This window comes from Neophocaena asiaeorientalis, unplaced genomic scaffold (assembly GCF_003031525.2).
Source record: "Neophocaena asiaeorientalis asiaeorientalis breed wild unplaced genomic scaffold, Neophocaena_asiaeorientalis_V1.1 scaffold919, whole genome shotgun sequence".
NCBI lineage: Eukaryota > Metazoa > Chordata > Mammalia > Artiodactyla > Phocoenidae > Neophocaena > Neophocaena asiaeorientalis.
Window position 1 is genome coordinate 7,848 of NW_020174274.1, and position 15,349 is coordinate 23,196.

Genomic DNA, 15,349 nt, shown 5'->3' on the forward strand with positions numbered 1-15,349 from the left:
GCATTAATACCTTGTACCTTTGTTTACTAAGAAGAATGTATGCTTACTAATAATTATAATCTGTTCTTCTCATTAAGAAACCACTTATTGCTAACTCATGTTATCTTATGTCATTAGTCATTCTCTCTTTTGCTTAATCTTTCCAGTTTTTCACTCTTTACATATAACCTCAATTTATGTTTCTGATATCATGACGGCAAGCAATAAGTGCATATGTGCTAGTCATTAGGAAGTCTTAAAAATAAAATAAAATGCCCCACTCTTGAAGAGATGATACAACTTACCCGTAAGGATGAGTGGATGAAATAGCTCTCATTTTATACCAATTTTCCACTCTTTTTCAAAACTAGTTTGTTATTATTATTTAATCATTATAGCTGCCATTTTTTGAGTTCCTGTTTTATGTCAAGCACTGTGGCAACCTTGTCATACCAGTTTTCTCGTTTAATCCCCAGAAAAATCCTGAGAGGATGTTAGTTTAATTTACAGATAAGATACAAGAATCAAGATAGGCTAGATTATGCTGTGGTAATAGACAGTCCCCGTATCTCAGGGGCTCATTCCTCACTTCGACTACATGTCCATGGCAGGTGCATGCCCCTCACAGGATGGTGGACTTTGGGGGTCTGAGCCATTCTTACTGGAATGACTTGGAGACCCAAACTGACAGAGCAGCCATCATCTAGAAAGCTGTCAGTCTCTGTGCCTGAGGGGAAGAGGACCCTGCAAGGTCTCAATCCAACAGGCATATGTTCTGGCCCAGAAATAGCACATGTCACTCACAGCCCATTAGCCAGAACCAGTCACATACACAGCCCTGCCCAAACAAAGGAGGTCAAGAAGTACCAGCTCTTCCAGGTCGCCGGAACAGGGACCAATGGAAACACATGGCAAACAGCACTACCGCACGATGGAATTGAGGCTCAGAGAGGTAAACTACTCGCCTAAAATCACATACGCAGTAAGTGACAGAGCTTCACTGGATTATTCTATCAAATACTTGACAAGTCGATGTCTGAGATTGCTTGTGTCTGAATCACCTTGATGAGGGAGGTCTCTAGCCCTGTTCAGGCACCCGACGTAGTTGGTCAGCCGGGGCACTGCGGTAGCTGTTATATAGCTCCCTTTTACGCTTTCCCCTCGGCAACGTTATTTCGGAAGGAAAGTGGGTTCTTGCAAATGACTCTGACTCTTCCTATACACCGTACGTAGACCACATGCCCTTACTGCTCCCTTTAAAATGTGAATTTTTCCCTTTCATTGCTGGATTTTCCTGAAAACGAGTTGGTTGCCCGGCATTCTCCAAAGGTCACCAATAAGGTTCCTCTTTGTTGTTATTGTTGATGAGTGTCATTATGAACTCCTGGCCTTTGAACATGTTGGTGGGCTTCAAACCACTGTTATGTGGTGTTGAGAAGAGGAGTGAAATGATTTGACTTGCTCTCTGCTGCTGGGTTGAAAAGAGACAGGTAAGGGAGCCAGGATGAAAGCAGAGGGGCCAGCTGGACAGCAGTACAGTCCAGGAGGTAGCTCTTGGTATCTTGGCCAGGGTGGTGGTAATGAAGGTGGTGAGAAGTGGCTGGCTTCTGGACATACTTTGAGAGAGGGGCCGAGAGAATCTCCTGACCAGTTGGATGTGGAGTGTGGGAGAAAGAGAGCACGCCAGGCCCCCTCCGAGGTTTGGGGACTGAGCAAGTGGCATTTGTGGGTCAAATGCCCTATCTGTGTTTCCTTTCACTTCCAGTGCCACACACGGAAAGTCCCAAGGTTGTGAGTAGCAGGATTGCCCTGGCAGCGGGCCACACTGGGAAAGCGAGGGCTCCCCAGAGGAGTTCATCTGAGGCCTGGTCGTAATCACTCCATCGTGGAGTGATCGGCAGTGGGCGGATCTTTGCTCATAAGCGTGCCCTGAGACAACATGGAATAGTTAATGTACAAAAGGCACAGCACACAAACCTAGAGAACCTTAAGTATTACAACCCAAAGGAAGCTGGTTTGTAACAGTGTAATTACCATAATCCTCCCTCCCCACAAGCCACTAGTATGATTATCTGCTGGTTCACTGTTTCAGTGGAATGCGTTAAAAATAAAATATCCTTAGTGAATCCACCCATGGGAGAGAGAATTGACACGATCTTATTTCTGCAGGTGCGGAAAAACTTCCAAATCTTTTCCCATGGTGAATTAGATATGCTGGAGGGGAGAATTTGTGGGTGGAGGGGTGAACAGCAACACAACTGCTAGGAGTGAAGACAAGGTGAGGTATACCCAGGACACTTTCTAAGCATGCCTGTAGCTTCAGTATCCAGTACAGTAGATGTCAGAGTAAAGAAAATGAACGAGAGCCAAAGAGAGGCCTTACAGAATGGTGAAAGGATCAGTACACCAGGGAGACATAAAGATCCTAAATGTGTATGCACCAAACAATGGAGCCTCAAAGTACATGAAGCAAAAACTGATGGAGATGAAAGGAGAAAGTGCCAGATCTATAATTATAGTGGGGGCTTTCCACACCTACCTCCCCCTTAGCAAGTGACAGAATTACTAGAGAGAAAATCAGCAAGGATATAGGAGACCTGAATAACACAGTAAACTAATGAGATCTGCATGACATAAATAGAACAGTCTGCCCAACAACAGCAGAGTACAGTTTTTTTCCCCGAGGGTCTCTGTAACATTCACCAAGTTAGACCATCTCCTCGACCATCAGACAAACCTCAATAAATTCAAAAAGGATTGAGGGACTTCCCTGGTGGCGCAGTGGTTAAGAATCCACCTGCCAGTGCAGGGAACACAGGTTCGAGCCCTGGTCAGGATGATCCCACATGCCGCGGAGCAGCTAAGCCCGTGCGCCTCAACTATTGATCCTGCGCTCTAGAGCCCGCGTGCCACAACTACTGAAGCCCGCATGCCTAGAGCCCGTGCTCCGCAATAAGATAAGCCGCCACAACAAGAAGCCCGTGCACCTCAGCGAAGAGTAGCCCCTGCTAGCCGCAAGTAGAGAAAGCCCGTGTGCAGCAACAAAGACCCAATGCGGCCATAAATAAAGAAATAAATTTATTTTAAAAAAATTAAAATTAAAAAAATGATTTCAAATCTCCCAGAGTGTGTTCCCTGGCCATGATGGAATCAAATTAGAAACCAGTAATGGAAAGCAAAAAGAAGAATCCCTAAACACTGGGAAATGGTGGTTGACACATCATTCCAGGTTATCATTCACACCCTTGTTATAGAAGGGCTGAAATTAGGAAGAGTTGCCTGCTGAGCTGAAAGGCATTTCAGGCTGGCCCGAAAGAGAGCTCACTCTGGGTCTTTCAAACAGAGTATTGTTCAGGGCAAGGCTGGAGGGAGGGAGACAGTTCAGGAGGCCGTTACATCAGTGCCACCTGACATTACAGCTCCAAGTGCACTGGCAAAGGAAGTCCAGCTAGCTTGCTGGTTGTTAGTGGAATCGGTTTGGCGGCTCCTTGGATTTGGGAAGCACGAGACAGGTATTGGTGTGGTTGCTGGAAAGTCCTGAGAGAAGGCAAGATTCGGGTGCCTTCCTGGTATATATATGACTGGTGTCCAGTCTAACCCATGGACGCATACACCTCGGTTCTTTATCAGTCCTGCTCCACTGTTTTAAAAGTTTCAGCGCAGTTGTCCTCTCCTCCCTCCTCCTTCTTCTCCCTCTTTGTCCTCCTGTCGTCCTCTTCCTCATCCTGCTCCTCCTCGATTCTTCCCCTGATAGTGCCATCTGTCAGATAAGGCTGTCTTCTCTGGACAGGCAGAAGAGTGTCATTTCTGAGGCTTGTGGGACTGGTCCCTTAGGCCAGGTTGGCACTTTGCCTGCCCTACCATGCTGTTAGCCTAAGACATGGTACGTGGTAAGTGGACCACAGATGTGTCTGCAAACTTGTATTTTTGTTCCTCTTTTCAGAATACAGTGATGGTGGTAGACCAGCTCAAGGAAGAAAGAAAGGTTGGAGTTCTTTCCCAGGTAATTCTGGCGAGAGGAGCCCTCATTATGAACACGATAGATGTGAGCCTCAGCCCTCACAGCTCAAGGAGGATGATGGAAAGGTCGTGAAGAAGGATGTCCAGGAGGACCCCGAAGTAAGACAGTAAGTGACCAGGCAGCACGGTTTGTGCACAGCAGCCCCTGGGACTATGCACCTCTCTCACGCTCCGTGGACTTGTTTTTCTTCTCTCACTGCAAATCTGAGGTATGCTAGAAGTGAAATAATGGTTGAGCAATCCTAATTGTAGAGCTGGTGTCAAAGAGACGAGGACGTACAGAAGACTTTCTTAGTACTTATGGCCACTCACCGTCCTTCTCTCCATATGCCCCCTGCAGCTCTCCCTGTACCATCCGAGGCAACAAGAGAGGAGTGAGATGGCACAGTGAAGGCCACATGCATACTACTGTGTGGAGAAACAGAAAACCTCTGGAGAGAGAAATGGGGGAGAACACACAAGATGGAACCCCAGGGAGCTGGTTCAGGGTCACAGTGAGTATCCTGAAAAATGTATGGAATGTGCAGGAGAGAAAAGGCAGGGGGAGTTGTGTTGGTCTCATGTAGAGATGCTGGTTTCTTTCACTGGGGACAGTTTGTAATCTGTCCTTTTTATTACCAGGAGTTAGCAGTCTTATTCATCTAAGGGCAGGTTCAGAGAAGCAATGTAAAGGGAACAGGCTGACTGTGAGGAGAACGGAGGAGCCTTTCTCAAAGCAAAGGTGGAAACTACTGCCAAGGATATGGAGCAACTCCACATTGGAGGTCTCAGCTGGGCAACCTGAGTGTGGGAGACAGAGGGTCGATCCTCTGGAGACCTTGTCTGAGGGGCAAGCAGTGTGTGCGCTGGGTAGGATCTCCTGGAAATTTATAAAAGGAAGATCATCTCTGACACCTTGATTATGTGGAAGAGAGTTTGACTGGAGAGAAAGAGTATTTAGGAAATCCATATTATGCACACCCATAAGAAATCATGCCAGTGGAACCTTCTTTAGAAGCCCTTTCAAGCTCAGTAGGAGGCCGGAAAAGAACAGGAAAAGGTTCCTCCTGCAGCCTAAATTCCCTGTTGTCTGTCCTCTCTCCCATCGCTTCTTTTCATCCTTAGATTCCTTATGGGATAAAGTATGACAAAACATGGCTAATGAACTCAGTCCAGAGCCATTGCAGTGTCCCTTTCACTGCAGTGGACATAAGAAAGAATGCTGAAGCCAGACGCATGGGCATAGGGAAGGGGGAGAGAGAGACCTGGTTCTGCAGGGTCCGTTTTCTTCTGATACTATTGCTGTTGCATTCAAGCCCTGTAGTTCCACTTTATGCAAAGTGGGGCTCGGTTCTTTGTCCAGGAAGCTAGCACTGCCTCTGCACTGATGGATGTCAGCTGCAAGATTCGTACTGTTCCCTACTCTGTGCGGTATAAGTTGAAGCCAGAAGAAATGGAGCAGCTAAAGGTAATGCAGACTCAAGGCGTGTTGTGTGCCAGCGCTCAGACCTACCTCTCCTTCTTCCAGTCCCCCGTCCCCCTCGCCCCCGATTTCCCTGCCACCACCACAGCCTCAGAGCGGCTCTCTCCATCTCTCTATACGCAGCTGACCTTGAGCAAACGATTTGATGTCTCCCAGCAAGCTCTTGACCTCCGGAGGCTCCGCCTTGACCCAGGTACGGCTGACAGCAGTAATTCTAGGGCTGGTGAGGGAAGAGGGGTCTTCCTGGAGGGAGACTTAGGGATGGTAACGTGGGGAGGGGCTGGGGCTGAAGCTTGAAGAGCTGTGGCTGCAAGAGAACCCGTTGTGTGACACCTTCCCAGACCAGTCCACCTATGTAAGGTCAGTGTGAACATCCTGCCACCCTTCTTGGTGACCTTCACCCATGGGAGCCTAGACTATCTGTGACAGTGCCCCTTTACCAAAGGTGGCAGCCCTGGTCTTCTGGGAGGATCACAGGCCCTACCTTCTGCTTTCTCTGTGCCTATCACTGGTGAGGAGTTTCCTTCCCCTGACCTGCTCACCTCTGCAGGCGCTCTGGGGTCTGTTTCCAGCTCTCCGCGCCGAGATATATTCCAGCAAGACCTCCCAAGAGCGTGCCCCAGGAAGCAGGGCTTCTCCTCCTCACCAGGACCAGGAGCGACCAGCCTTGATCCAGATGCTGGCGCCCTGGACTGAGAAGGGTCCTCAAGTCCAGGGCCGCTTGCTGAGAGAAGCCTTCCTTCTTCGTGTTGAGATGGGGTTTGCCTCCCCTGTTCTGAGAGGGGCCGTCTTCTCCTTCCTCAAAAGGGATCCCCCCTCCTCTCCCATGTTGACATGGGGGCTTTCCTGTGCCATGCTGAGGGCTGAGGCCATGGGTGGCTGCTGTCATGACATCCATTATGCTGGCCCAGTGCCAGGAGCTGGACCCTCCTTGGGAAAAAGCAGGGCTCCCTGAGTCAAGGGGCCAGACGTGGGCCCCCGCCAGTTATCAGAGGGCTTCCTGAGGCAGGAGTGGAAGGCAGAGGGCAGAGGTGGTAGAGGAGACAGAAGGACAGGCCTCTGAGTGGCACTTCCCATCCCTCCCTGCACATGTCACATCATCCCGCCTGGTCCTTCACAGGAGCCCTGGGCAGCCTGAGACAGGTATGATTCCTCAGTTAAAGAACCAACTCAGAGAGCTGCAGGGGTCATCGGGAGAGAAGACGGTGATCATCAGAGGGGGCCACGGATCCTCAGCCCCATACTGAGCTGGGACCTGACCCTTTCCTCCCTCTTGGGAAGATATGACCCCGTGGCTGCTCGGTTTCCCATGCCCAAGTCTGGCTGAGCTCACACAGGTGACAAAGTTTCAGCCAGCATCCAGTGGGCCCCCCAGCCCAACATGTGCATATTTTCCACTCCTACCTGGTGTGTCTGGGCGATTCTGGGGCAGGTGAAGAGCCGCAACAAGTGTGCCGTTTCCCCTTCCTTCTCTCTTCTTCCCTGACCCCGACCACGGGAGAGCTTCTTTCCCTTCCCTTTGTTGCCTCTCTCTCCCCTGTCTCTGTGCCCCTATGTCTCTCTCATCTCTCCCTTCCTACCTTCACTCCCTTTCTGTCTTCATCCCCTCCATCTCCCTCCTTGAGCCCCACCTCACTCACCTCGCGGGCCCAGCATCCTGGGCCATCCCTGGGGGGTGTCGGGGTCTTGCCAGAGTGCTGGACCCCCAGTGAGGTAACAGAGCCCCGGGCTCCCACTCCATCCCCTCTTCTCCCCACAGCCTTCAGTGGGGCCCTGGAGGAAGGAAGGGAGGAGAAGGAAGCCCTGCAGCATGGGTTTGAAATGCTGGTCCCTGTGGCACTGGAGAAGGGAGTCCGAGTAGTCTGGGTGGGAGCTACCTAGGCGAAGGAGAGGAAGGGAGGGAGGGAAGGAATATTAAAGTGAAGGTACTGAGAGAGATGAGGAGACAGTGCCTTTCAGACAGTAAGATGACAGATGCTCAGTGCTCAACAGGCAAGTGGACCGAAAACCCTTAAAATCAGGAGCAGAGGTGGGCAAAGGGTGCTGCTGGATTGGCCAGAACACACTGATCTCTGTTTATGGTATTACTGTTTTAACTCAAAGGAAGCATTGCAACCTTGAACTATCAACCACCTGTTCTCTATTTTTGGTTTTGGACAGGGCCATCAGAGAATGTTTCCCGAAGTTGTTACGCCTGGTAAGTGCCTACGTAAATCATTGTCTCTTTCGAATGTCGGTGGCCTCTGCACCTGCCCTCAAGCCCTTTGTGTCTTGCCTAGATCACATATTAGCATCAGAACCTTAACCATTTTGGGGGACATGGTCTCCTGAAAATGACATGGATATACTTGCTGGAAAAATACCCATAAGTACACACACGCACACACACAAGTTGAATATAACACTAGAGACTTCCAGGACCTCATGATGAAGACATCCACTGTAAGCTTTCCCATGGAATTTCCAGGGCCCTTTCACAGCTGACCTCTGACCCTCACCCTCCTGGGCCCATCCTTTTCCCGGATCATCCAGGGCCACTCCCCTGGTCTCCACTCCTGACTTCCTCTTCCCTTCTCCAGGATGGCCAGGAGTTACCGTCACCAGTGACCGTTGATGTTGACACTCCCTACATAGCAAAGCCCTGCAAGGTGAGGAAGAGGATCAAACAACATTTGGGGTGTTGCAGGGAGGCTTTATCTACTGCACAGTCTCAAGTGCCATTTGATTCCAGCGCAGCTTCCTTGGATCTGATGAGCTGAAGAGCCTAGTCCTGCAATTCCTGCAGCAGTAAGTACCTCAGGGAAGCTGAGCAAGGTGGGGAGGGCTAGGACAGGTGAGGCCACCTAATTTGGTGGCTCTCAACCCAGATACTTACTCTGAGAACTTGGGCCGTTACTTAAGGTCTCAGTTTCCTCATTTGCAAAATGGGGTAGTAGTATCCACCTCTTGGGCGGCTGTGAAAAATGCATCCCGTGAGCTTGTGTAGTGGTCGTCAGGGGCCCTGTCACTGGGCGCAGACTGCTCCTATAGTTGCCCTCCCCATTCCCGACACCCTGGCCCCCGTGAACAACTGCCCTCTCAGCATGAGTGTCCAGTCACACCCTGACTGGGGACCGCTGTGTGAGCCTGTACAGCACGGGCAGCTGTAAGGAGTACTGTAATTTGTTTGCTGTTGAAGTGGAAGGAAGTTCTCAGGGCTGTGTGCGTGCCTTCACCCAGACCTTCACCACTACCCCTGCCAGCTATTCCAGGTGAGAGCCCTATTGTGGGCGGGAATGTCCATCCCAGCCTGGGCTCAGGTGCGTGGGAATGTGGTGGTGCAGATCTTAGGTTTACTCAGTATTGTGGAAAGCCAGCAGGGAGGTCCCAATAGCAGTCTAGCCTAGTGGTTAAGAAGAGCATGGGCTCTGGAATCGGCCTATGCATTATCTCCTTGACCTAACACTCACTCGCTCTGTGACCTTGGTCAAGTCACATGACCTCTCTGTGACTCAGTGTCTCCTTCCAAGAATGGGGATCAAACTGTCCACCCCTTGGGGTGTGGTAAAGTGTAAATGCAAAATTGCCCGTGGGTTGGGGATAAACCTATAAATCGAGTGAAGGTGAAAGACAGTCTCTCCAAAGGTGGGCTCTGTGGGGAGGGGCAGAGGTACCAGTCAAGGAACCTGGGAGACACACATAGGAGGGACGTGGAAGGAATCTGGTTCCTGAGTGCCAGTGGGAGCAAGATTGTTGTTAGGGGTGTGGTGGTGTTCACCTGTCCAGTTCTCTGAGTGACCATTTTTCCTCCAGTCTTTTCATCATGAATGACGAGCTGTTTGTATGGGATGTCAGCCCTAAAAAGACCAAGAGCACATTCTCCATCCCAGTACCCACACCCTCCACCAGCTCCATGCCCAGTTTCTACTGGGAGCAGCAGCAAATGGTACAAGCTTTCTCCACTCAGTCTAGGATGAACCTCCAGTGGTCTCAGAAGTGAGTATTTTGTGTGCATGAGGATAAGAGAGAGCTGGGAGAATGAGGGAATTAAAAAGGGAACACACAGACAATTTGGGAAAATAAGTATTTGGGTATTTTGCTTCCAGAAAAAAAGGAAGCTCATGAAAAACGTATCCTAATTTTATGATGATATATGTGAAGCATTTTAAAAATAATATGCTCAGATGACATGATCTTTTATATGGAAAATCCTAAGAAATTTGCTAAGGTACTGTAAGAATACATAAACAAGTTCAGCAGAATCTCAGGATATAAGATCAATACACAAAAATCATTTGTATTTCTATGCACTTACAATGAAAAATCCTAAATTGAAATTAAGAAAACAATTTGGTTTATCGTAGAACCAAAAAGAATAAATACTTAGAAAGAAATGTAACTAAAGAAGTGAGAAACTTATACTTTAAAATCTTCAAAACATTGTTGGAATAGCTTAAACAAAACCTCAAAAAAATGGAAGGACATTCTGTGTTTGTAGACTGGAAGACTTAATATTGTTAAGATGGTAATACTATTCAAAGTGGTCTATAGAGTCTACACCATATCTATCAAAGTCACTGTTGGCTCCTTTCCAGAAATTGATAAGGTGATTCTACAATTCACATGGAAATGCAATAGACTCAGAATAGTCAAAGCAATATTGAAAGGGAATAAAGTTGAGGACTCACAAGTCCTGATCTTCACAATTTCAAAACTTACTACAAAGGTACTATAATCAAGACTGCATGACACTGACATTTGATAGGTGAATGCAATAGAACTGAGAGTCGAGAATGAAACCCTGACACTTGTAGCCAATTAATTTTCAGTAGGTGCCAAAATAATTAATGGAGAAAAAAATAGTCTTTTAAACAGGTGGTTCTAGGACACATGGGTATTAACATGCAAAAAAAAAGAATTTTGACCCCTATCACACACCGTATACAAATATTAACTCAAAATGGATCAAAGGCCTAATGTAGAGTCTACAACTGTAAAAACTCTTACTGACTTTTTTTCACTTAGTATGATAACCTCTAGGTCCATCCATGTTGCTGCAGCTGGCATTATTTCATTCTTTTTAATGGCTGAGTAACATTCCATTGTGTATATGTACCACACCTTCTTTATCCATTCCTCTGTCGATGGACATTTAGGTTGCTTCCATGTCTTGGCTATTGTAAATAGTGCTAAAATGAACATTGGGCTGCATATATATTTTCGAATTATGGTTTTCTCTGGATATATGCTCAGGAGTGGGATTGCTGGATCATACAGTAGCTCCAGTTTTAGTTTTTTTAAGGAACCTTCATACTGGTCTCCATAGTGGCTGTATCAATTTACATTCCCACCAACAGTGTAGGAGGGTTCCCTTTTCTCCACACCCTCTCCAGCATTTATTGTTTGTAGATTTTTTGATGATGGCCATTCTGACCCGTGTGTGGTGACACCTCATTGTAGTTTTGATTTGCATTTCTCTAATAATTAGTTATGTTGAGCATCTTTTCATGTGCTTTTTGGCCATCTGTATGTCTTCTTTGGAGAAATGTCTATTTAGATCTTCTGCCCAATTTTTGATTGGGTAAGTGAAGTAAGACAGAGAAAGACAAATATCATATATCACTTATATGTGGAATATAATAAAAACAATACCAATGAACTTATTTACAAATCAGAAACAGACTCACAGTTCTCAAAATGAAACCTTATGGTTACCAAAGGGGAAATGTGGGGGAGGAAGTGATAAATTAGGAGATTGGGATTAACATATACACAGTAATGTATATAAAATAGATAACTAATAAGGACCTACTGTATAGCACAAGGAACTCTACTCAATATTCTGTAATAACCTATATGGGAAAAGATCTGAAAAAGAATGGAGTTATATATAACTGATTCACTTTGTTGTATACCTGAAACTAACACAACATTGTAAGTAAATTAACTCCAATAAAATATAAAAAAACACTTAGATGAAAACAGAGGTGTATATCTTCATGACCTTGAATTAGGCAACGGTTTCTTGTATATGACACCAAAAGCACAAGCAACCAAAAAACAAATAAATTGCTCTTCATCAAAAGTAAAAACTTCTGGGCTTCCCTGGTGGCGCAGCGGTTAAGAGTCCGCCTGCCGATGCAGGGGACACAGGAATATTTGCAAATCTCGTATCTGATAAGATCTACTATCTAGAATATTGAAGGATTTCACAACTCAACAATCAAAAGATAAATATCCCATTTAAAAATGGGGAAAGGATTTGAATAGATATTTCTCTAAAGATTGTATACAAGTGACCAACAAGCACATGAAAACGTGCTCAACATCATTAATCATTAGGAAAATACAAATCAAAACAACCACTTCACATACGCTAAGATGGCTTTAATCAATGAAACAAAAGATAAACATAGGTGAGGATGTGGAGAAATTAGAACTCTCATATATTACAGGTATCAAGGTTCAGTGGAGCACTCACTTTGGGAAAAAAATTTGGCAGTTCCTCAAAATGTTAAACACGGATTTACCAAATGACCCAGTAATCCTACTCCCAAGTATCTACCAGGAGAAATGAGAACATACGTTCACTCTAAAACTTGTTCAGGAACGTTCATAGCAGCATTATTGATAATAGCCGAAAAGTGGAAACAACCCAAATGTCCTTTAGCTGATGCATGGATGAATAAATCTGGTACATCCATATAGTAGAATATTATTCACTCATAAAAATGTACAGTTCTGATATATGTCATAACATGATCAACCTTGAAAACATTATGCTAAATGAAAAGCCAGTCACAAAAGTTGAATATAGTGTGAAATGTCCAGAATTGGCAAATCCACAGGGACCAAAAGCAGATTAGTGGTTGCCAGGGTCTGGGGGAAGGGGAGGAATAGGGAGTGATCACTAATGGTTAAGGAGTTTCTTTTCAAGGTGATAAAACTATTTTGGAATTAGATAGTTGTACAGTCTTGTGGATATCCTAAAAAGCACTGACTTGTATTCTTTAAAATAGTGTGTACATTATATCTCAAAAAAAGATGGCTGGAAATTTGTACTTAAAAATGTTTCACTTAATGGCTATCATCAAAAAATCTACAGACAATAAATGCTGGAGAGGGTGTGGAGAAAAGGGAACCCTCTTGCATTCTTGGTGGGAATGTAAGTTGATACAGTCACTATGGAGAACAATATGGAGGTTCCTTAAAAAACTACAAATAGAACTACCATATGACCCAGCAATCCCAGTACTGGGCATATACCCTGAGAAAACCATAATTCAAAAAGAGTCATGTACCACAATGTTCATTGCAGCTCTATTTACAATAGCCCGGAGATGGAAACAACCTAAGTGCCCATCATCGGATGCATGGATAAAGAAGATGTGGCACTTATACACAATGGAATATTACTCAGCCATAAAAAGAAACAAAATTGAGTTATTCGTAGTGAGGTGGATGGACCTAGAGTCTGTCATACAGAGTGAAGTAAGTCAGAAAGAGAAAAATAAATACCGTATGCTAACACATATATATGGAATCTAAAAAAAAATAGGTCATGAAGAACCTAGGGACAAGATGGAAATAAAGATGAAGACCTACTAGAGAATGGACTTGAGGACACGGGGAGGGGGAAGGGTAAGCTGGGACAAAGTGAGAGAGTGGCATGGACATATATACACTACCAAATGTAAAATCGATAGCTAGTGTGAAGCAGCCGCATAGCACAGGGAGATCAGCTCGGTGCTTTGTGACCATCCAGAGGGGTGGGATAGGGAGGGTGGGAGGGAGGGAGACGCAAGAGGGAAGAGATATGGGGATATATGTATAGGTATAACTGATTCACTTTGTTAGAAAGCAGAAACTAACACACCATTGTAAACAATTATATTCCAATAAAGACGTTAAAAAAAAAGACTAGTATGGAATCTAAAAGAAAAAAAAAGATTCTGACGAACCTAAGGGTAGGACAGGAATAAAGATGCAGACATAGAATGGACTTGAGGACACAGGGAGGGGGAAGGGAAAACAAAACAAAAACAAAAGCAAAAAAATTTTTCACTTGTTATTTTCTTGAACATCTTCCTTGATCAGTGTATATTAAGTTCCCTTGTTCTTTTGCACAGCTCTACTTTTGTGTTTTGAATTCTAGTGGGCATGAATGCTAGTGATAGATGGTTTGCTTTTCACTGGGTCTTTCTTCGTCATTACACATAGTGTTCATACTGGTACATGTGTCTCAGCAAGAAAGTGGCATAGATTTAGCGGTGTCGTTGCATGGTCAGCGTGACTCTACTGTGGTACTACTGGAGATCACCTGTTTTTCTCCCACTGCAGGTACCTTCAGGACAACAAATGGAACTACACCAGAGCTGGTCAGGTCTTCAGTATGCTTAAGGTGAGGTCTGGGAATCAAGTGGGTTAAAGATGAATGTTTCTGGGCCTTCAGGGAGGCCAAGAAGGTGGAGGCCGGTGGCCTAAGAATGGAACCTGGGGAGCTGGCTCTTCTGACATCGCGACTCCTTCTCTCCAGACCAAGTGCAAGATCCCAGAAGAGGCCTTCAAAGAAATCCCCTAAAAGGAGTGCTTGGATGCTGTCTTTGTCTTCATCCATCTCATCATTGTTTCTCTTTTCTCCAGCCTCAGGCCATGCCCATGAACAGGGTTGGAAGCCTGGCCGACAAAGAAGCCAGAGTTACCTTGTAGGCCAGGTAACATAGCCAACTGAAGGGTCAGTTTTTTCTGTATTTTCCACACTCACAATTGCTGTTTGTTTTCATAATAAAGAGTGATGTTGCATGTTGTATGTTGTGTGTTCTGCATTGCTGTTCCCTGCCCCAATCATTAGCCAGTGAGTCCAGGCCTGAAAGGCCTTGGTTGCCTTACTGCCCGACCCCCATTGACCCTGGCAATCCCTAGCAGATATATCAGGCTTGACTCCATAGGTAGTTTGTCAATAAATTCTGATGAGAGGGGACGTGATATGCTTCCAGGGATTGGTTTTTGGAGGCAGTGTGACTCAGTCAAACGCTCTACCTAGACACTCTCAGAAACAGGCATATGACCCGGAACAACAGAGGCTTTGCAAGGGATGCTGACTGGCTAGTGGAGGGCTTTGTAAGGAAGGAGGAAGATGAGGATGAACATGTTTTACTTCTTGTCCATAATCATTTCCAAAGACCATACCGTGAACAATTTCAAGATTTGCATACAGGTGAATAAGAAACAGGCCTTTTCACACCTCTCACCATGCTTCCATAAGGATTCTCATCCATCCACTGTACTGCCCCCTCTCCCTTTCTGAAGGTGCACTGTGGGAGGGATCTCACTTCAGTACCTTAGAGTAGGGGAGAGTCAGCCTGTCTGCCCATGCATTTCTCATGTGCTTGAGGGGGTTGAGCCATTTAATTTCACTTCCAAACAAACAACAATAACATGGAATCTCACATTATGGTCAGGTCTGTGTGACCTTTCTCATCAATGCAATTAGCAGTAGAGAATTGCAGGCAAGAGTTGAAAGGGACACTTGCACAACTTATTTTCTGTACTTCTGTAATTTTTGCACTTTAGACAACAAGCGGGCATAATTTTTGAAATTAAAATAATAGCAGTACCAAATTTCAAGTTACAATCATATAATTGAAGACACAGGTGAGGTACCACCAGTTTACAAATTATGCCTCCATTTTTGGGTCTTGCATAAGTTATTTCCTACCACTTGCCACTTTTCAGTTCTTTATGTCATTTACATGAAGGATCCATATATTGGCATGTGAATGTCTTTAAAAATATGAACTAAGGAGATGATTGCCATTACATAAGGAATAATTCCATGTTATTCCATGTACTGCCTCAATGATCAGAGACAATCTTGGCATTCTCACCTAAAGATCTGAACAGAGATCA

General features: G+C 45.5%; 1 protein-coding gene across 1 annotated transcript in view; it reads left to right on the top strand.

Moving 5' to 3' along the window:
* The window catches only part of LOC112406796 (nuclear RNA export factor 2-like), a 21,654-nt gene extending 7,633 nt beyond the window's left edge, over positions 1-14,021 (top strand). Inside the window, exons 4-17 of the mRNA XM_024755788.1 lie at positions 3,323-3,491; positions 3,923-4,106; positions 4,340-4,493; positions 5,104-5,199; positions 5,303-5,446; positions 5,585-5,680; positions 5,739-5,821; positions 7,622-7,658; positions 8,041-8,109; positions 8,193-8,248; positions 8,557-8,712; positions 9,254-9,436; positions 13,781-13,841; positions 13,977-14,021. Of these exons, the coding sequence (XP_024611556.1) occupies positions 3,323-3,491; positions 3,923-4,106; positions 4,340-4,493; positions 5,104-5,199; positions 5,303-5,446; positions 5,585-5,680; positions 5,739-5,821; positions 7,622-7,658; positions 8,041-8,109; positions 8,193-8,248; positions 8,557-8,712; positions 9,254-9,436; positions 13,781-13,841; positions 13,977-14,021 (1,533 nt within the window). The remainder of the gene's footprint in view (positions 1-3,322; positions 3,492-3,922; positions 4,107-4,339; positions 4,494-5,103; positions 5,200-5,302; positions 5,447-5,584; positions 5,681-5,738; positions 5,822-7,621; positions 7,659-8,040; positions 8,110-8,192; positions 8,249-8,556; positions 8,713-9,253; positions 9,437-13,780; positions 13,842-13,976) is intronic.
* The last annotated feature ends 1,328 nt before the right edge of the window (positions 14,022-15,349 follow it).